The 22,275-nt window shown below is 42.2% G+C and overlaps 2 protein-coding genes across 2 annotated transcripts in view; both read right to left on the reverse strand.

Moving 5' to 3' along the window:
- The window catches only part of acbd4 (acyl-CoA binding domain containing 4), a 245,714-nt gene that overhangs the window by 88,686 nt on the left and 134,753 nt on the right, over positions 1-22,275 (reverse strand). The window contains exon 16 of the mRNA XM_073071607.1: positions 15,363-15,442. The gene's annotated coding sequence lies outside the window, so the exon portion shown is untranslated. The remainder of the gene's footprint in view (positions 1-15,362; positions 15,443-22,275) is intronic.
- On the reverse strand, positions 1,004-3,256 carry LOC140741431 (protein HEXIM1-like). The gene has a single exon (XM_073071608.1). It carries the CDS (start codon positions 3,096-3,098, stop codon positions 2,145-2,147), a length of 954 nt encoding a protein of 317 aa, XP_072927709.1. The 5' UTR covers positions 3,099-3,256; the 3' UTR covers positions 1,004-2,144.

The raw sequence follows: 22,275 nt of genomic DNA on the forward strand, positions 1-22,275 counted from the left end.
GGAACCCCAACACAAGAGAATCACTTAGCAACCATGGGGAGCATTGAAATCTGTCTGAATGTCAGTACTCACCTAATAAAAAAAGCTATTTGAATATTTCCAGACTACCTATTCATTGTTGAGCTCAGTAAGTCAGACAACAATCATATTACATACGCATTTACAAAGTGTCCAAAACTTTCAAAATACTGGCTTCTCTGAGTAAGGTACTAACTAGAAATTGAGCCAAAACACAGTAAGCTTTACTTCTCAAGCTACAATATGTCTGATTAACAGTTTTGACAACTATACTGATGACATTCTAGGGGAAATTCATCCTATCAAAAAAAAAGAACAAATGTGAGACAATTCCTGAACACTGGAATTGTCAAACATAATTAGTAGCTAAATTTTGAGTACAAAATGGCTTTGTTCTATTTGGCAGACAAAATTCACCTGTACAGTTTATTGCAATAGTAATAATTTTGATTCTCATATTACAATACCTTTCAATCCATACTCCTTTAAATGGTTAATTTCAACAGTTCCAAAACTCACTAGTTTCTAACCAAATTGTAACATTGTCGTATCAAAAATGTCTCCAATAGAAATATTGCAAGCAGAAGTTGAATTCCAGCAATCCCGTTGTAGTGTAATAAATGGGATCCTTTCCATTCATCAAGAGTAGCGACTAACAGTTAACCACAAAGTAACTTGCCCATTGATTGGGGGACAATAAAAAGAGAAAGGTGTCCTCATTATTGCCTCATGTTTACTCAAACTACTTTCCTCTTTAAAGTTACAACCAATCAGCTAAGGTCACACCTTTATTACATCTCTAGTCACACTTATTCCAGCAGAGACCAATAGCAACTGAAAAGGCCTTTAAAATGATAAATCCCCAAACTTTAAGCTCCAGATCCATAGATATTTAAAAATAATTTTGCAGAATGCCCAACCACTAATGGAAAGAACTGAAGACTACTAAGCTCCCAAATTATTTGTTCGTTATTAAACACAAGAATTTAAAGACACTAATTTTATTTTTTAAATTCATTTAGTGCCGTGTAAAAGGTACATTGTGTTGTGTTTTTCTTTACAAATTTCACCTCAATCTTAATACCCATGTTTTTCCTTGGGAAGTACAGCCAAGATGTTGTTGCCACATTTTATAACAGAAATTTGAAACATACTTACTTCAAGCAACACACACAAAATGCTGGTGAAACACAGCAGGCCAGGCAACATCTATAGGAAGAAGCACAGTCAACGTTTCGGGCCAAGACGCTTCGTCAGGACTAACGGAAAGAAAAGACGAAGGTTCTCGGCCTGAAACGTCGACTGTGCTTCTTCCTATAGATGCTGCCTGACCTGCTGCGTTCCATCAGCATTTTGTGTGTGTTGCTTGAATTTCCAGCATCTGCGGATTTCGTGTTAACATTGGTTACTTGCTAGTTTGGTTTGCCCCATATAATTCCCACAATAAATGGAACAATTTGAGAAAAAAAGTGGATCAATACACAAAGTTACACATTTAAGGGCTTTCACAAAAGAAAAACATTAACAGGATTAGTCAATGCTCCTGAACAATTGAATAGTCCAGTCAAATATTAAAAGGTGATAAAATCAACAATTAGAGGGATAACTACCCACTGGTTTATAACAGCCATTGAAAATCCATGCATTTTTTTTAAATATCCATAATTTAATGGTTTGGACAGATCTTCCTCTAAACAGAGGATTGTGTACCATAGGCATTATACATTTGGCAACATTTCAGAAAATCATGTTTACAATAAACTGACAGAAAGTAACTTAACATACTGGTTTAAAAAAAAACAAATCACATCCCCAAAATAAAACCCATGTTATTAAAAAGTGTAGAGAATTCATCTCCTCTACCTGCCTATAGTTTGGTTCAGATTACACACGTAGCAAAATGTGGCTGGGGAAAGACTTGTATAAAACACAAGTTAAAGTTATTTCCAACTTTCTGCAAAGGCAGATGCTAAAAATGTAAAAAGGGGGAAAAAAGTTATCCTAACCCAAATTTCAAAATAAGCCAATTAGATCGTGTCAAATAAACAGAATCCAAAACAAATCTAGAATTTGTACAGACTAAAAATATGGTCTTCGTTTTTAGATTTGTAACCCGAGTTCACGTTTTAATCATTTTCCGACAGTCTATTTTTCCGTTTATACTGTTCGTTTTCTTCCTGGAGCTCAAGGTTTTCGGCTCTCAGTCTCTCAATCTCTCCTTCCAGTTCTCTGATCTTGTTTTCCATCACCTCGTTACCCCGGGCCAGTTTCTTCCCTTCCAAGCGACACCGCAGCCGGTTGTTCTCATCCTCCAGCCTGGACAGACACTTCTCCAGCTCCAGGTATTCCCGAATCAGCTCCTGCTTGGTCATGTTCTGCAGGCTCTCTGCGTGATACTTCTCGTAAGTTTCGGAGAAGTCTCTCTGCAGGAATTCGCTGCCGTTGCCTCCCATGCCATCACTGCCGCTGTCCTGATCCTCTTCTTCCAGCTCTTCCTCCTCACTCGTCTCATCCGACTTGTTGACACGTTTAGGGCAGACGCCGGTGTTGAGGTCGGGCTCCTCCTGGTTGTGTTCCTCCATGAGGAACTGGGTGGTGTTGTAGGGAGCCACGGTGAAACCTTTCGCGAACATCTCGGCCCGGGTCTTGGCCGCCCGTACGCTCTCTCTCTCATCCAGCTGTTTCTTCTCCTCCCAAGATAGCTTGAAGTAGGGCTTCCAGCGACGCTTCTTCTTGGACGGTCGCCTCCGGTGTCTCCTCTTGCCACCACCTCCTCCGCTGCTGCCTCCTCCCCCTCCTCCTCCTACCACGGCTGGAGTTCCTCCTCCTCCGCCGCTGCCACCGCCTCCTTGCGCTGGGACGACAAGCTCAGTCTCGGCGTCACTCGCGCACTCGAGCGGCGCTCGCCCTCTGCTGTCACGGCTCGGATCGGCCTGCATCCCCGGCACGACGCCAGGGCCAACGGTTGGTGACCGATGTGCCAGCTTCAGCGGCTGTCCACCTGAACTCTGACTTCGCTCGCCCTCCCCGATCCGGGCCATCAAGTTATCAGTTCCCGCAGAAACCACTGGCCCACTCATAGTCACTCAGCGCCAAGCGAGAGGTTGTTGTCTTTTATGCATAAAATAAAGGAAAATATGAAGTACCAACTAACGAGTCCACTCTCCTCCAAGTCGTGATCTCACATACACCTCGCCAGCCTTTCACTCCTCAACTGCTGCTGCTGTTGCCTGAGGTGGCCTTTATATACGAGCAGTGACGTACAATGCGCATGGCCTGACGCGCTTGGGCTGACAGGATTTGTAGTTCTATTTCTCCCCACCCCCAACACAAGCTGCTGAAAAGCAAACTATAGCCCCCACAACCCCCAGCGAGAGACTGTGGTCACTCAATTACGAATGGGAACTGAAAACCCACCTATTTTCGATGTTGATTGGTAGAGTTTGCTCAAAGTTGGCAATCTGCCAGCTAAGAAGCGACGCCTTACTGCCCCTTTCCTTTGTCAATCTTAGATTGAGACCAAGAGACCGCCTATCTAATGCTGTTGGTTTGAATAGGGGAGAAATATCCTTACGCTCGGCACATAGGCGACTTCACCACTATTTGTAGAGGGAGGAGTTAATGAAAGATGAAAATCAAATTAGAAATACGCTTGATAATACAGTTTTCTTAACGAAAATCATTACTTCTGTGAGTTTAATTTATTCATGAATAGTTTTAGTACTCGTCTAATTTAAATATGCATTACATAATATTCTTCATATTCTTAATTACTCCACGAAGAGTAAGTTGTCCCAAACCGTCACGTAGTCGCTGTTAGGCGCCCAGAGCCGAAGATTTGTTAGGGCTCAGATACCAGCCAATCGATATAGGAGGGATGCTATTATTTCGGCAGCTCTTCCTTTTCTATTCCTGCCCAAAGTCCAGGCTGTAAAATGAGACTCGTCACCCGGCATTTCCGAGGTTGCAAGGGATTGCCTCCCGTCAGCGGAGGGATATTGGTCGGGAGTGTTACCGGGAGGCAGAATGATCAATCGGCCTTAAACCGTCGCCATCAGCGAAATAAAAGCTCAGCCTAACAAAATGGAGGAGCTATAGCTTTGTAAAGGCAATTTCTTTGGCCTAGCCTTTCGATGCAGATCCCATGTCACGGATCGGATACCGAGCCGATAGTGGACGTCGCGAGCCGAGCCCGGCTAGCCCCGGTCTTGCGCCCAGACCGTAACCTACTCAAGCACATCCCTGGCACCGTAGGACTGCACCCTTATCTGACATTCGACTTTAGCTCATTTTGCTTATTTTAATGATCACATCCTGACCTCGACGCATCAAATTGATTAACCCCTTACGAAACAGGACACGTTAATTTAAAACCCCCAGATTTGATTTACAGACGTTGCTTCAGTCATATGCGACATTAGATTAAAATCAACTTTCCTAGGTAATTTGAGTATTGATGAAAACTCTTGTTTCAAAGAGAGCTTTATTAGGTCATAACATTATCAAGTGATTTGATTATACATATTTTAAATCAGAACCAGCACAACTTGTGCATATATTAAGCTAGAGAGTAGGTTCTCAGTTCCACTTCATTACCATTTTGATTCTTCTATTCCATGTTTGGTAAAGCCTCCTGCCATTTTTTGGGATACTGCTATGCAATTCAAATGACATTCCCACAAAGTGCAATCTGTAATTACCATTTAGAATAGAAACATACCATTCTCAAATTGGATGATTTCAGTTGAAATAAGCTGCCAATACTGTGTAATTTCATTTCTAATGTTAATATATTAAGGCTAATACTCAATGTAGCAACTGTAGATGTTTTCTGAGAGAGAATTATTTAAAATAAATGTATCTAGATTGCAAGTTCAAACAGATAAATAAAAGGAATAAACTTATTTGCCAATCTTTGAAGATGTACCAAATCTCAAACTTCTAATGAAGTAGAGCCACTGGTGTGCCTTCTGTATGATTGCATCAACATCATATTGGGCCCAAAATAGATAGCTCTTGAAATCAGTGCCACCCATGAGAGCAATGGGCCCTCAGTTAAACACTTGATCGAATCCCTCACTCTGTTCTTGAATGTTAGCCTACAATGTTTGGGGTCCAATCTCAACAGTGAGTCTTTACCCACAACTCACTTACTAAGATGCAAGAGTGTAATAAACCTGAGACATCGTTTACTTGCCCACAATGTTAATTACATTCCAGTCGTTTACAATATTGTTCCAATATTCTTTGGACTTCCTCCAGAAGTATCAAATTTTCATTATGGTTTGGTGGCATAGTTATATCAATCTGTTGTTTATAATATTCTCTTTCATTAATAGGCTGCAATTTGACTTTGTCACCTTTATTGACAAAAGCAAGTTCTGAAAATGCCAGGCACTCCTTTTTCCCCCTTTCAACTCATCAGGGTCCTATCACTTAGCTTCTATTCTTAGGTTAAATATCTGTATTGTAGGTTTTGTTGTTTTATTGTACAATGCATCTGCTCATAATCATATGCCCAATAAGTCTACTCCTCTTTATTCTTAGCATAATTTTTCTTTTTACAGAACACCTCCAGAACTCAACTTAACGAGGTACAAAGGAATCAGGAGTGTAGTGATAAGAGGAAGTCATACATTCTGTCTTATGATATGTGACACTTTTCATTTTGCTGCACTGAAATCCTGGAACTCCTTATCTGACAGCAGAGTGGGAGAGCTTTCAAGGAGAACATAACACTTCAAGAAGGTGACTCACTCTCACCTTCTTAATGGTTCATTCTGTGTAGAAGCAACAACACTGTGCCAGAACTTTCACGGTGTATTTACTCTAGCTGCAATCAGCAATACTGAATGGATGTCTCAAATGCTTGACAATCTAATGACTAGTATGAAAGACATGTATATCATGCTACGAGTTATGAAAATGGGATTTGATGATATTTGTCAAGGGAAAATATCACCTACCTTCTACATAACAAATAGCAGTGGTTCAAGGAGGCAATTCTCAACTTTCTCAGTGGTGATCCACTAGTATATTATCAAAGAGTATAAACTCAGAACTCAAAAAAGACTAAAGGTGCTTTATCAACAATGGGTTCCAGAGTCTTTATGGTTTATTGGAAATACTTAATACATTTATTTTTAAATTGCCAATTTTAGTTACCAGATAACTAACAGTTGCTTTTAATAGCTAAAATGTTTCTGTCTCTAAGCCAGTAAATTTGTTGCCAGTATTGATTACTTATCTGCAAGGAGAAATACCATAGTCACAATTTAAGCTTTATTATGGAAACTAGATTTAAGATCCTGTTAATGTTCACCAACTTGAAGAATGGAAAGCTGGTTTCCAGATTTAATTTGAAAATCTGATTTTGTCACTGTTTACATGTCCACAAAGTTGTGGAATCATGTATTAAAGGTTACTATGATTAATAGGGCAGTTCTTTCAATGGTCAAGACCAAAAGGGGCTGCAGATGGTAACCTACTCAGCTAGCTCCATCACAGGCACAACCCTCCCCAACCACTGACATCTTCAAGAGGCTGTACCTCAAGGTGGCATAATTCATTAAAGACCCTCACCACTCAAGACGTGTATTATTACTACCATTGAGATGGTGGTACAGGAGCTGGAAGTCCCACACTTAAGTGTTTTATGAACAGCTTCTTCCCCTCTGCCATCAGATTTCTGTACAGACCATGAACACCCTCTTTTGCACTATTTATTTATGTTTGTAACTTGTGCTGTGTTTTTATATATTGCACGATACTATGGCTGCAAAAAAAAAAACTTGCAACATGTCAGTGATAATAAACCTGATTCTGATTATAGGTATACATTATGGGAGTAGGAACACAAGGCATATAACACATTCATCTGAGCTTTAGTTCTCCTGAGACAGTTTTGCTGTGGAAAGTACCATTGTTAGTTTGTAACTGAATTAGGATGTTTTAGTGGAAACTAACATAAACACTAAGTATGATTTGGTCATATGGAGGAGAAGAAATCTGGAACAAAGTTAATCTTTGGATGCACCAAATGGTGGAAAGTTCTGGAATAAAGAATTGGCGGTTATAAGGACTGAAAACAATAGATTGGGGAAAAATTAAATTGAAAGTCATAGTTGCGGATCCCAGAGTCTGAAAAGGTTTGGGTTTTGGGGCATTTGAGTGGTTTTAAAAATTTACAAGATGTGGTTTGGAATCTGTGCTGTAAAATTAGAATCTGGAATGGAGAGAAAATTAAGCCTGAAAGTTAGTGAGCTGTGATGACTTTTACCATTCCCCAATTCCACCAAGTGAGATGTGGAGGTATTTATCATCCTCCAATTCCACCAATCACTCTTGGCTCTCCTAGTCTATAGATCTATTTTCTTAATCTCATCTACTTCCACTTGCTACTCCTCACTCACTGTGCTCTTCCTATCCCAAGTTCCTTTTAGACCAGAGCTCATCATTCTCGATCTAATTTACCCTCCTCGAGACTTACAATGCTCCAAACTCCAAGCACTGAAATGTGCCAGACTTCATTTCACAATGAGTTTACACAGTAGTTTCAATCAGCACATACTCTACATGTGTCTCAAATGTTTTATAACTTCAGGGCCAGTAAAACTTTCAAGAAAGATATATACATCATGTTAAGAGTTGTGCAAGCAGGATATGATGATACTTTATTGTCCTCCCCAAATCTCTTAAAAAATCATTTACGTCCATCATATAGGCTCTAGTGGTGCATGAAGGCAATTTGCCATACTGTAATTTCTAAATTGGTAAATTAGATTTTTATTGTCATATGTACCAAGGTACAGTGAAAAACTTTGCATTTCATCACAGTGCTTTGCGATGTTATAAAGGGAAAACAATAACAAAATGCAGAATAATGTGTTAAGAGTTACAGAGAAAGTATGGTGTCATTAAGAGATTGTGAGGTCATAAACACAACCGTTTCTGTAGATAGTGGAAACCCAGAGCAAAACATACAACAAAATGGAGGAACTCAGCAGTCTGGTATCAATGAAAAGGAATATTGTTTCAAGCTGAGACTCATCATCAGGAGTGGAAAGGAAAGGGAAAAAGCTTGAATAAGATAGAAACATAAAAACATTGAAAACCTACAACACAAAACAGGCCCTTCGGCCCACAAAGCTGTGCCGAACATGTCCTTACCTTTGAAATTACCTAGGGTTACCCATATCCCTCTATTTTTCTGAGCTCCATGTACCTGTCCAACAGTCTCATAAAAGACCCTATCATATCCGCCTCCACCACCATCACCGAAAGCCCATTCCACGCACTCACCACTCTCTGCATAAAAAACTTAGCCTGACATCTCCTCTGTACCGACTTCCAAGCACCTTAAAACTGTGCCCTCTCGTGCTAGCCATTTCAGCCTTGGGGAAAAGCCTCTGACTATCCACACGATCAATACCTCTCATCATCTTATACACCTCTATCAGATCACCTCTCATCCTCCGTTGCTCCAAGGAAAAAAGGCCGAGTTCACTCAACCTGTTCTCAAGGCATGCTCCCCAATCCAGGCAACATTCTTGTAAATCTCCTCTGCACCCTTTCTATGGCTTCCACATCCTTCCTGTAGTGAGGCGACCAGAACTGAGCACCGTACTGGGGTCTGACCGGGGTCTTCTATAGCTGCAACATTATCTCTCGGCTCCTAAAATCAATTGATGAAGGCCAATGTACTGTATGCTTTCTTAACCACAGAGTCAACCTGCGCAACAGCTTTGAGTGTCCTATGGACACTGGACCCCAAGATCCCTCTGATCCTCCACGCTGCCAAGAGTCTTACCATTAATACTATAATCTGCTATCATATTTGACCTACCAAAATGAACCATCTCACGCTTATCTGGGTTGAACTTCATCTGCCACTTCTCAGCCCAGTTTTGCATTCTATCAATGTCCCGCTGTACCCTCTGACAGCCCTCCACACTATCGACAACACTTTGAACCTTTGAGTCATCAGCAAATTTACTAACCCATCCCTCCACTTCATCCAGAAGAGTAATCACGAAGAGTAGGGGTCCCAGAACAGATCTCTGAGGCACACCACTGGTCACCGACCTCCATGCAGAATATGACCCATCTACAACCACTCTTTGCCTTCTGTGGCCAAGCCAGTTCTGGATCCACAAAGCAATGTCCCCTTGGATCCCATGCCTCTTTACTTTCTCAATAAGCCATGCATGGGGTACCTTATCAAATACCTTGCTGAAATCCATATACTCTACATCTACTGCTCTACCTTCATCAATGTGTTTAATCACATCCTCAAAAAATTCAATCAGGCTCGTAAGGCATGACCTACCTTTGACAAAGCCATGCCGACTATTCCTAATCATAATCTCCAAGCGTTCCTAAATCCTGCCTCTCAGGATCTTCTCCATCAACTTACCAACCACTAAAGTAAGACTCATCTGCAACCCTCCAATCCTCCGGAACCTCTCCCATCCCCATTGATGATGCAAAGACCATTGCTAGAGGTTCAGCAATCTCCTCCCTTGCCTCCCACAGTAGCCTGGGGTACATCTCATCCAGTCCTGGTGACGTATCCATCTTGATGCTTTCTAAAAGCTCCAGCACATCCTCTTTCTTAATATCTATATGTTCAAGCTTTTCAGTCCTCTGTAAAACATCCCTACAATCACCAAGATCCTTTTCCGTGGTGAATACTGAAGCAAAGTACTCATTAAGTACCTCTGCTATCTCCTCCGCTTCCATACACACTTTTCCACTGTCACACTTGATTGGTCCTAATCTCTCATGTCTTATCCTCTTGCTCTTCACATACTTGTAGAATGCCTTGGGGTTTTCCTTAATCCTGTCTGCCAAGGCCTTCTCATGGCCTCTTCTGGCTCTCTAATTTCTTTCTTAAGTTCCTTCCTGCTAGCCTTATAATCTTCTAGATCTCTGTCATTGTCTAGTTTTTTGAACCTTTTGTAAGCTCTTCTTTTCTTCTTGACTAGATTTACAACAGCCTTTGTACACCATGGTTCCTGTACCCTACAATCCTTTCCCTGTCTCATTGGAATGTACCTATGCAGAACTCCACGCAAGTATCCCCCGAACATTTGCCACATTTCTTTTGTACATTTCCGAGAACATCTGTTCCCAATTTATGCTTCCAAGTTCTTGCCTAATAGCCTCATATTTCCCCTTACTCCAATTAAACGCTTTCCTAACTTGTCTGTTCCTATCTCTCTCCAATGCTATGGTAAAGGAGATAGAATTGTGATCACTATCTCCAAAGTGCTCTCCCACTGAGAGATCTGACACCTGACCAGGTTCATTTCCCAAAACCAGATCAAGTACAGCCTCTCCTCTTTCCTCTTGTAGGCTTATCTACATATTGTGTCAAGAAACCTTCCTAAACACACCTAACAAACTCCACCCCATCTAAACCCCTCGCTCTAGGAAGATGCCAATCAATATTTGGGAAATTAAAATCTCCCACCATGACAACCTTGTTATTATTACACCTTTCCAGAATCATCCGCTTTGTTCATAATACTCCTTGCATTAAAATAGATAAACCTCCAACCATCGATCTGAGCACATCCCTTCTCTATCACCTGCCTATCCTCACTCTCACATTATCTCCAAGCTTCCTCTATTTCTCCAACTGCCAACTACCTCTTCCTCAGTCTCTGGGAGATGCCAGTCGACATTTGGGAAATTAAAATCTCCCATCACGACAACCCTGTTATTATTCCACCTTTCCAGAAACTGTCTTTCTACCTGTTCCTCGATGTGCCTGTTACTATTGGGTGGTCTATAAAAAACACCCATTAGAGTTATTAACCCCCTTCCTGTTCTTAACTTCCACCCACAGAGACTCCGTAGACAATCTCTCCATGACTTCCTCCTTTTCTGCACCCGTGACACTATCTCTGATCAATAGTGCCATGCCCCCACCTCTTTTGCCTCCCTTGCTGTCCTTTCTGAAAACATCTAAAACCCGGTTCTTGAAGTAACCATTCCTGCCCCTGAGCCATCCAAGTCTCTGTAATGGCCACAACATCATAGCCCCAAGTACTGATCCACGCTCTAATTTCATCCACTTTGTTCATAATACTTCTTGTATTAAAATAGACACATCTCAAACCATCTCAAATCCAGAAGTGTGTCCCTTCTCCATAATCTGCCTATCCTCCCTCTCACACTGTCTCCAAGCTTTCTCTATTTGTGAGCCAATCGCCTCTTCCTCTGTCTCTTCAGTTCAGTTCCCACCCCCCAGCAATTCTAGTTTAAACTCTCCCCAATAGCCTTAGTAAACCTCCCCGCCAGGATATTGGTCCCCATGGGATTCGAGTGCAACCCATCTTTTTTGTACAGGTCACAACTGCCCCAAAAGAGGTCCCAATGATCCAGAAATCTGAATCCCTACCCCCTGCTCCAATCCCTCAGCCACGTATTTATCCTCCACCTCACTCTATTCCTATACTCACTGTTGCGTGGCACAGGCAGTAATCTCGAGATTACTACCTTTGTGGTCCTGTTTCTCAGCTTCCTTCCTAACTCCCTGTAGTCTGTTTTCAGGACCTCCACCCTTTTCCTACCTATGTCGTTGGTACCAATATGTACCACGACCTCTGGCTGTTCTTCCCACTTCAGGATATTGTGAACGCGATCAGAAACATCCCGGACCCTGGCACCTGGGAGGCAAACTATCATCCGTGCTTCTTTCCTGTGTCCACAGAATCGCCTGTCTGACCCCCTAACTATAGAGTCCCCTATCACTGCCGCCATCCTCTTCCATTCCCTACCCTTCTGAGCCACAGGGCCAGACTCTGTGCCAGAGGCGCAGCCACTGTTGCTTCCCCCAGATAGGCAGCTCCCCCCCCCCCCCCCCCCCCACCAACAGTACTCAAGCAGGAGCACTTATTGTCAAGGGGTATAGTCACGGGGGTGCTTTCTAGCCTCTGACTGCTGCCTTTCCCTCTCCTGACTGTTACCCACTTACCTGTCTCCCCAGGCCCCTGTGTGACTACCTGTCTATAGCTCCTATCTATCACCTCCTCACTTTCCCTGACCAGACGAAGGTCATTGAGCTGCATCTCCAGTTCCCTTACCCAGTCCCTAAGGAGCTGCAGCTCGACGCAGCTGGTGCAGATGTGGCCGTCCGGGAGGTTGGGAGTTTCCCGGACTTCCGACATCTGACACCTAGCACAGAACACCGGCCTCACACACATAACCATTTAACAATTACAGCACGGAAACAGGCCATCTCGGCCCTTCTAGTCCATGCCGAACGCTTACTCTCACCTAGTCCCACCGACATGCACTCAGCCTATAACCCTCCATTCCTTTCCTGTCCATATACCTATCCAATTTTTTTTTTTAATGACAATATTGAACCTGCCTCAACCACTTCTACTGGAAGCTCATTCCACACAGCGACCATTCTCTGAGTAAAGAAGTTCCCCCTCGTGTTACCCCTAAACTTTTGCCCCCTAACTCTCAACTCATGTCCTCTTGTTTGAATCTCCCCTACTCTCAATGGAAAAAAGCCTATCCATGTCAACTCTATCTATCCCCCTCATAATTTTAAATACTTCTATCAAGTCCCCCCTCAACCTTCTACGCTTCAAAGAATGAAGACCTAACTTGTTCAACCTTTCTCTGTAGCTTAGGTGCTGAAACCCAGGTAACATTCTAGTAAATCTCCTCTGTACTCTCTCCATTTTGTTGACATCATTCCTATAATTCAGTAACCAGAACTGTACACAATACTCCAAATTTGCCCTCACCAATGCCTTGTACAATTTTAACATTACATCCCAACTCCTATACTCAATGCTCTGATTTATAAAGGCCAGCATACCAAAAGCTTTCTTCACCACCCTATCCACATGAGATTCCACCTTCAGGGAACTATGCACCATTATTCCTAGATCACTCTGTTCTACTGCATTCTTCAATGCCCTACCATTTACCATGTATGTCCTATTTTGATTAGTCCTACCAAAATGTAGCACCTCACACTTATCAGCATTAAACTCCATCTGCCATCTTTCAGCCCACTCTTCTAACTGGCCTAAATCTCTCTGCAAACTTTGAAAACCTACTTCATTATCCACAATGCCACCTACCTTAGTATCATCTGCATACTTACTAATCCAATTTACCACCCCATCATCCAGATCATTAATGTATATGACAAACAACATTGGACCCAGTACAGATCCCTGAGGCACACCACTAGTCATCGGCCTCCAACCTGACAGACAGTTATCCACCACTACTCTCTGGCATCTCCCATCCAGCCACTGTTGAATCCATTTTACTACTTCAATATTAATACCTAACGATTGAACCTTCCTAACTAACCTTCCGTGTGGAACCTTGTCAAGGGCCTTACTGAAGTCCATATAGACAACATCCACTGCTTACAGTCTGTATTCTACACAGGCAACCTACCTCACCTTGACCTGTTATTGCCTAATACCAGTTGAGCCAAAGCCTTCCTACTCTGTTTCCCTTTACTCTGATGCCCGCTCTATAAAGCTGTCTACTTTTAAACTCTTCTCTCTGTTCTCACTGGCTGACGTCCACACGCCTGCGCAGTCATGCCCCAATCAAACCGCTGAAGAAATAACTGTCTCCCTTTAAACTCTTCTTGCTGTTCTCACTGGCTGATGATGGGTGGGTGGAGGGGAAGGAATTCAAACTGACAGATGATAGGTGATGCCAATGGGTGGTGGAGAGGGGATGAAGTAAGAAACTGGGAAGTGACAAGTGGAAAATGTGAAGGGCTGGAGAAGAAGGAATCTGATAGGAGATAGTGGACCATAGGAGAAAGAAAGGGGGAGGTGATAGGTAGATGAGAAGAGGTAAGAGGGGAGCCAGAGTGGGGAATTGAAGAAGAGGTAAAGGGGAGGGCGAAAGGGGACATCAGAATTTGGATATCAGAATGCTCGTGTCATCAGGTTGGAGGCTACCCAGATGGAATAGGAGTTGTTGCTCCTCCAACCTGGGAATGGCCTCATGATTGAGAGGTCAAGAGTCTAACATCATACTAGGGAACTATTCAATAGCCTTATAACAGCAGGTTAGAAGCTGTCCTTGAGCCTAGTGATACATGCTTTTAGGCTTTTGTATCTTCTGCCCCATGGGTGAGGGGAAAAGATAAAATGTTCAGGATGGGTGTGGTCTTTGGTTATGCTGGCTCCTTTGATGAAGCAGTGAGAAGTATAGATAGTCCATGGAGGGGAGGCTGGTTTCAGGGATGTGCTGAGCTGTGACCACAATTCCCTAGAGTTCCTTGCAAGCACAGGCAGAGCAGTTGCTGTAAAAAGCCATGATACATCCAGATAGGATGTTTTCAACCCACTTGATTTCAGCATCATTTATGCAAACAGGAGCATGTGCACCACACCCCTTCCTGAAGACAATGACCAGCTCTGTTCCTTTGCTGATATTGAGGGAAGAATTGTTGTTGTGAAACCATGCCACTAAGGTTCTCTATCTCCTCACTACATGAGAACTCATTATTATTTGAAATACGGTCAACTATGGTGGTGTCATCTACAAACTTCTAGAGTAAGAGTAGAATTTGGGCATGCATTCATGAGCATATAGGGAATAAAGAAGTGGGCTGAGGATACAGCAGCAGCTTTGTGTGTCACTAGTGTTGAGTGCCAAGATGTTTGTTGTCTATCCTTACTGATCATGGTCTGTTGGTCAGGAAGTCCAGGATCTAGTTGCAAAGGGAAGTGTTGAGTCTCAGGTCTAGGTTTTGGAGACCAGTTTGCTTGGAATTACAGTATTGAAGACAGATGTATAATAACTAAAGTCTCTTTACCACACAGATGCTCCAGAGATGAGCGTACGGCTAGGGAGATGGTGTCAACATGGATCTGTTTTGGCAGTAGATGAATTGCAGTGGGTTGAAGTTGTCTGAGAAGTTAGCATTGATGTCTGCCATGACCTCCCTCTCAAACAACAGTGAATGTCACAGCCACTGGGCGACAGTCGTTAAGACACATTACCTTATTATTCTTAGGCACTGGGATGATAGTGGCCTGCTTAAAGCAGGTAGGAACCTCAGAATTAGGGAGAGGTTAAAAATGGTTACAAATTCCCTCACCAGCAGATTTGTGCAAGATCTAAGGACAAGGCAAAGGACTCTATCTGAACCAAATATTTTCCATGGGTTCACTCTCTGGAAGACTGAAGTCTAAAATGTGATTGTGGGTATAGGTGTCTTGAAGGCTGCCAGGGCAGATGGTGAGATTCAATTCCCCCTCTGTTGAAAATGTGCAAAGAATGTCTTAAGATGACGAAGAAGGGATGTGTATGAAGAAAGAGAATCATTTTCTCACCTTTTAGGTACTTTCTGAGTGGGTGATAAAAGCTGAGCTTTCAGGGATTCCCACAGTCCATTAATGATGTAAATAAAGTCCTGTTTCGAAAAATCGGAATCAGAATCAGGTTTATTATCACCGGCATATGTTGTGAAATTTATTAATTAGCAGCAGCAGTACAATGCAATACATGATAAATGTAGAAAAACAAATAAGTAAATCAATTACAGTAAGTATATATATGTATATTAAGTAGTTAAATTAAAAAATAGTGCAAAAACAGAATTTTAAAAAAAGTCAGGTAGTGTTCATGGGTTCAATGTCCATTTAGAAATCAGATGGCAGAGGGAAAGAAGCTATTCCTGAATCACTGAGTGTGTACCTTCAGGTTTCTGTACCTCTTTCCTGATGGTAACAATGAGAAGAGGGCATGACTTGGGCAATTGGGGTCCTTAATAATGGACACCACCTTTCCGAGGTACCACTCCTTGAAGATGAGGCTAGTATCCAAGACAGAGCTGACTAATTTTACAGCAGCACCCACATCCCTCCCCCCCATACAAGACAATGAAACAGCCTGTCAAAACGCTCTCCACGATACATCTGTTGAAGGTTTTGAGTGTATTAAGTGACAAATCAAATGTCTTGAAACTCCTAATGAAATATAACAACCGTCTTGCCTTCTTTATAGCTGCAGCGACAATTTGGGACCAGGTTAGATTCTCAGGGATCTTAAAACCAAGAAACTTGCAATTGCTCACTCTCTTCACTTCTGATCCCTCTAGGAGGATTGGTCCTCCTTCAAGTGTGGATTAAATCAGCTCTTTGGTCTTACTGACATTAAGTGCAAGGTTGTTGCTGTGACACTACTCAACTAGCTGGTATATCTTGTTCTGTATGCCCTCTTGTCTCCATCTGAAATTTGCCAACTATGGTTGCATCATCAGCAAATTATTAATGGCATTTGAGCTATATCTAGCCACACAATCATGGGTATAGTGAGTAGAGCAGTGGGCTAAGCACGCGTCCCTGAGGTGTGCCAGTGTTGATTGTCAGTGAGGAGGAGATGTTATTTTCAAACTATACAGATTGTTGTCATCTGGTTATGAAGTCGAGGATCTAATTGCAGAAGGAGGCTCAAGTTCTGTAGCTTATCAGTCAGGACTGTAGGAATGGTGGTGTTATCCTGACATAGGTGTTCGTATTGTTCAGGTGATCTAAGGCCGTGTGAGTAACCATTGAGATTGTGTCTGCCGTAGACCTATTATGGCAATAGGCAAATTGTAGTGGGTCCAGGTCCTTGCTGAGGTAGGAGTTGATTCTAGCCATGACCAACCTCTCAAAGCATTTCATCACCATAGATGTGAGTGCTACTGGACAATAGTTATTAAGGCAGCTCACACTAGTTTTCCTTGATGTCCCTCATTATCTGCAACCCCAATTCAATCCACACCTGTCAACTTAAAAACCACAGCTATGAAAGAAATTTTTAACTCCCTTCTCCAAAGCAAGATTTTGACCCTGTATTCTCCATGACAATTCTGTATGTTTTATTTCCTGATCCAAATTCATATGTGATGACAACAAACTGCAAGTTGATCCAATATTGGACTAGCTTCAGACAGTATGCCTTGGATGTGTTTCAGCTTCACTCCTACATTTTTATAAGTTCTGCATTTGACTATTTATACATTTTTATAAATTATTGTGTTAAAATTAAATATATGAGTTAGGTTAATGAACTAGATGATTTTATACCCCAGCAGAACAGTTAACATAAGAAGAATAAAGCCAAGTGAAGTTATGAAGTAAACACAGTAGAGATTCACTGTTACAGCAGTTGCATACCATCTGAAGTAAACTACACAACTTGAAAAATTGTCAGTGATAAGGCTGCAGTTTACACTATCAAAGATTAATGCTGACAGTATTTAAAGGCATTACTGTAGTTCAGAAAAAAAGGTTTCAGAATACAATTGACCTGAAAGGGGCATCAGAGTAATGAAAAATAATTCAAGATAAATAATATCGACTGCAATATCTTGAGAATCTCTTAATAGATACCGTACATTTAACCTGCAGAGCATGTAATGTTAAACTAGCTTAGGCAATCACTATGCTGTAGCTGTTTTTATTGGCCGATTTGACATAAGTTAATAAAACTTAGTTGTTGTACTTGTGCAGACTGGCAACATTTCCATGGTGATGACAATATGTAATCTGTAGTGCAGCATTATGGGGTGTGTCCACGCCAAGGACTGTTTTGGTTCTGTGCTTGCCACTGTGAGCTGCGATAGTACATATCAAGGTCTTTGCTGTAGAGTGAGCAGAAGTGCTGTCAGGGAAACATCAGAGGATTGGGCAATGAATGGGGAGTTTGTTAGGTCATCATAAGCATACAAGTTCCATTGATGTTTTACACCAGAATTCCCTTTGGAAAGTCCGTGTTCTTTCCTATCAGCACATTTAGTACAGCAGGGAACCACCAGAAGATCTATGCCCATCTCAAGAAATTAAACATCTAACCAAAATGATCTCATGTTCCACTAACCATTGGAAACAAAAGTTACTCTTATCCATTGACATGTGAGCCTTGAAAGTCAACTGCATAGCAGGCCATGGAATTTTTAATGCATTTTTCCAGAGTGAAACATAATGACCATTTCTTGGTCATCTTGCATACTTGATTAATTCAATCAGGCTTCATGCTCACATGTTTGATGCAGCATTTCCTCAGCAACTGTATAAATCTCTGCCATTCCTTTGGATTCATCAACCACATGGAAAAGGGGAGGCTGCTACTTGGACAACAGATTGTGCTCCATATCATACTGCCCTGGCTTGCGCATCATGTACACAGCTGGTTCACAACATGGTTGACACTGACTAATGCAGGAGCCTCAGCATTCAATTTTTGCTACACATTGAAAACCCAATTACCTTACGTAATTAACTGACTGAGCTCAGCTGAAGAGCCCCAATAGATTCTTGCTTCAACTCATCTGGTCATTGGAAGGTCTCCACTTTGCTTCAGAGAGAAGGCTCAGCACCAGCTGGGAGGAATCCTTGCCTGGAGTGACCCTGTAACCATTGTGGTTCACCTAGTGTGCGTAAGTTAGTCTGTTCTGAATATATGAGGTAAGCATTCTGACTTGGGGTAAAATTATTCCACACCTTTCTAATTGCTCCATGTGTTGCATTCTGTCATCTCAAGTTGCCATTCTTCTTTACGTATGCTTTTTTTTCCTGCCAGCTACCTTTTCTGAGTTTGTTCCTTGGAGAAAAAAAATTAGTGTAGTCTACTGTTCATTATCAAAGTGGAGGCGATTGTGAGTGAACATCAACCATATAGGTTGAGTTATAAGGCCACTGGAAAACAAAGGCACCGGAAAAAAATAATGTGATCATTCCATCCTTTATGACTATATATCAGACCACAAATAAAGTTGCCCAGTTCTTGGTAAAGCTAATAGCTTTGGATGGTCAAGGTTGGTAGGATAAGTTAACTAAATAAAATAACATGAACAGCCATGGAATTACTATAGATGAATAAATGAGTGCATGGACACGGTTCTCTACTCTGTGACTAACGACATCTATAGATAGAGGTGACTAAATCTAATGGCAATTGGATGAACATTTCTAGGGGGTCCTGAGGAACAAGGCCGGCAAACCTTTATACATGCATTTTTATTACCAACACTCTGCCTTACAAAAATTATAAAATACAAAACATATTTGTTGCATAGAGGCTAACAGAAAAAAAAATCAAAGGTGTGATGAAAGCTTACTCGAAAAACTGTAAGATCCCCACTGACTAACCCCACTTCCAAAATGCTTAAAGTGCAGAAGGAGAATCTGAGATGGTATTGAGGGCCACATGCACATGTATTAGAAGCATGCAGAAGTCCTGCATAAGTTTCAGAAGGGGCTCAGCAGCACACAAACTACCCACCTGCCTCCTCTGTCTGCCACTTCTTCCTCCATCTGTGGAAGAATCCAAAGTTCCATATTGGGCTCATTAGCTGCCTCAGAGTCCTTAAAATGTGAGTGGAAGCAAATCATCCTGTATCCCAAGGGGCTCCTTTAGAAGAATTACTGTTAAATCAAAAGGTCTTGAGAGGCTAAAAGCAGGCTGTAAGTCTTTTGGAAAGGGTGACGCTGTCACGTAGCAGTTGACATAACACTTTATAGCAACAGCAATCAGGGTTTAAATCCTGCTACTGCCTGTAAGGAGTTTGTACATTCTCCCTATGACAATGTGAGTTTCCTCCAGGTGCCCTGGTCTCCTCCCACATTGCAAAGATGTACGGGTTAGAGTAAGCTGTGGGCATGCTATGAAGCATAGCGATACTTGCGGGCCAACAATTACATTTTATGAGTAGTGGGCATAGTCAATAAAACACAGGCCCTGGATTCAACGGGGAGGTTGCAAGAACACTGTATATTCACAACTACTGAAGACAGTCCAATTATGGTCTTCTGATACATTAGGTCCAAGATGCTACAGATAATGGATGTTTTTATGACCAACCTTCTGAGGTTAGAAAGCATCATGTACTGGATGCAATAGCTTCCTTATTTCTATCTGCCTAAATTCAAAAAGTCAAACAGAGTGTGACTTTCTGAAAGCCAAACTCGAACCTTAAAAGAAGTTTGGCCATCCAGATTATAAACTCTGACCAAACCTGCATTGGACCAAAATTGATCACATGCAGAAGTCGTGGTACGTATTGGCACCAACAACATAGGTAGGAAAAGGGAGGAAGTCCTGAAAGCAGACTACAGGGAGTTAGGAAGGAAGCTGAGAAACAGGACCACAAAGGTAGTAATCTCGAGATTACTGCCTGTGCCACGCAACAGTGAGTATAGGAATAGAGTGAAGTGGAGGATAAATGCGTGGCTGAGGGATTGGAGCAGGGGGTAGGGATTCAGATTTCTGGATCATTGGGACCTCTTTTGGGGCAGTTGTGACCTGTACAAAAAAGATGGGTTGCACTCGAATCCCATGGGGACCAATATCCTGGCGGGGAGGTTTACTAAGGCTATTGGGGAGAGTTTAAACTAGAATTGCTGGGGGGTGGGAACTGAACTGAAGAGACAGAGGAAGTGGCGATTGGCTCACAAATAGAGAAAGCTTGGAGATAGTGTGAGAGGGAGGATAGGCAGGTGATGGAGAAGGGACACACTCTGGTGATGGTTTGAGATGTGTCTATTTTAATGCAAGAAGTATTATGAACAAAGTGGATGAAATTAGAGCGTGGATCAGTACTTGGAGCTATGATGTTGTGGCCATTACAGAGATTTGGATGGCTCAGGGGCAGGGATGGTTACTTCAAGAACCGGGTTTTAGATGTTTTCAGAAAGGACAGCGAGGGAGGCAGAAGAGGTGGGGGCATGGCACTATTGATCGGAGATAGTGTCACGGGTGCAGAAAAGGAGGAAGTCATGGAGGGATTGTCTACGGAGTCTCTGTGGGTGGAAGTTAAGAACAGGAAGGGGGTTAATAACTCTAATGGGTGTTTTTTTATAGACCACCCAATAGTAACAGGCACATCGAGGAACAGATAGAAAGACAGTTTCTGGAAAGGTGGAATAATAACAGGGTTGTCGTGATGGGAGATTTTAATTTCCCAAATGTCGACTGGCATGTCCCTAGAGTGAGGGGTTTAGATGGTGTGGAGTTTGTTAGGTGTGTTCAAGAAGGTTTCTTGACACAATATGTAGATAAGCCTACAAGAGGAGAGGCTGTACTTAATCTGGTATTGGGAAATGAACCAAGTCAGGTGTCAGATCTCTCAGTGGGAGAGCATTTTGGAGATAGTGATCACAAATTTATCTCCTTTACCATAGCATTGGAGAGGGATAGAAACAGACAAGTCAAGAAAGCATTTAATTGATGTAAGGGCAATTATGAGGCTATCAGGCAAGAATTTGGAAGCATAAATTGGGAACAGATGTCCTCAGGGAAACGTAAGGAAGCAATGTGGCAAATGTTCAGGGGATATTTGCGTGGAGTTCTGCATAGGTACATTCCAATGAGACACGGAAAGGATTGTAGGGTACAGGAACCATGGTGTACAAAGGCTGTTGTAAATCTAGTCAAGAAGAGGAGCTTACAAAAGGTTCAGAAAATTTGATAATGATAGAGATCTAGAAGATTATAAGGCTAGCAGGAAGGAACTCAAGAATGAAATTAGGAGAGCCAGAAGAGGCCATGAGAAGGCCTTGGTGGGCAGAATTAAGGAAAACCCCAAGGCATTCTACAATTATGTGAAGAGTAAGAGGATAAGATGTGAGAGATTAGGACCAATCAAATGTGACAGTGGAGAACTGTGCATGGAAGCGGAGGAGATAGCAGAGGTACTTAATGAGTACTTTGCTTCAGTATTCACTACGGAAAAGGATCTTGGTGATTGTAGGGATGTTTTACAGAGGACCGAAAAGCTTGAACATGTAGATATTAACAAAGAGGATGTGCTGGAGCCTTTGGAAAGCATTAAGATGGATAAGTCACTGGGACCAGATGAGATGTACCCCAGGCTACTGTGAGAGGCAAGGGAAGAGATTGCTGAGCCTCTGGTGATGATCTTTGTATCATCAATGGGGACAGGAGAGGTTCCGGAGGATTGGAAGGTTGTGGATGTTGTTCCCTTATTCAAGAAAGGGAGTAGAGATAGCCCAGAAAATTATAGATCAGTGAGTCTTACTTCAGTGGTCGGTAAGTTAATGGAAATGATCCTGAGAGGCAGGATTTATCAACATTTGGAGAGGCATAATACGATTAAGAATAGTCAGCATGGCTTTGTCAAAGGCAGGTCATGCCTTACAAGCCTGATTGAATTTTTTGAGGATGTGTCTAAACACATTGATGAAGGTAGAGCAGTAGATGTAGTGTATATGGATTTCAGCAAGGCACTTGACAAGGTAC

Source organism: Hemitrygon akajei, chromosome 18 (genome assembly GCF_048418815.1).
Source record: "Hemitrygon akajei chromosome 18, sHemAka1.3, whole genome shotgun sequence".
Classification (NCBI taxonomy): domain Eukaryota; kingdom Metazoa; phylum Chordata; class Chondrichthyes; order Myliobatiformes; family Dasyatidae; genus Hemitrygon; species Hemitrygon akajei.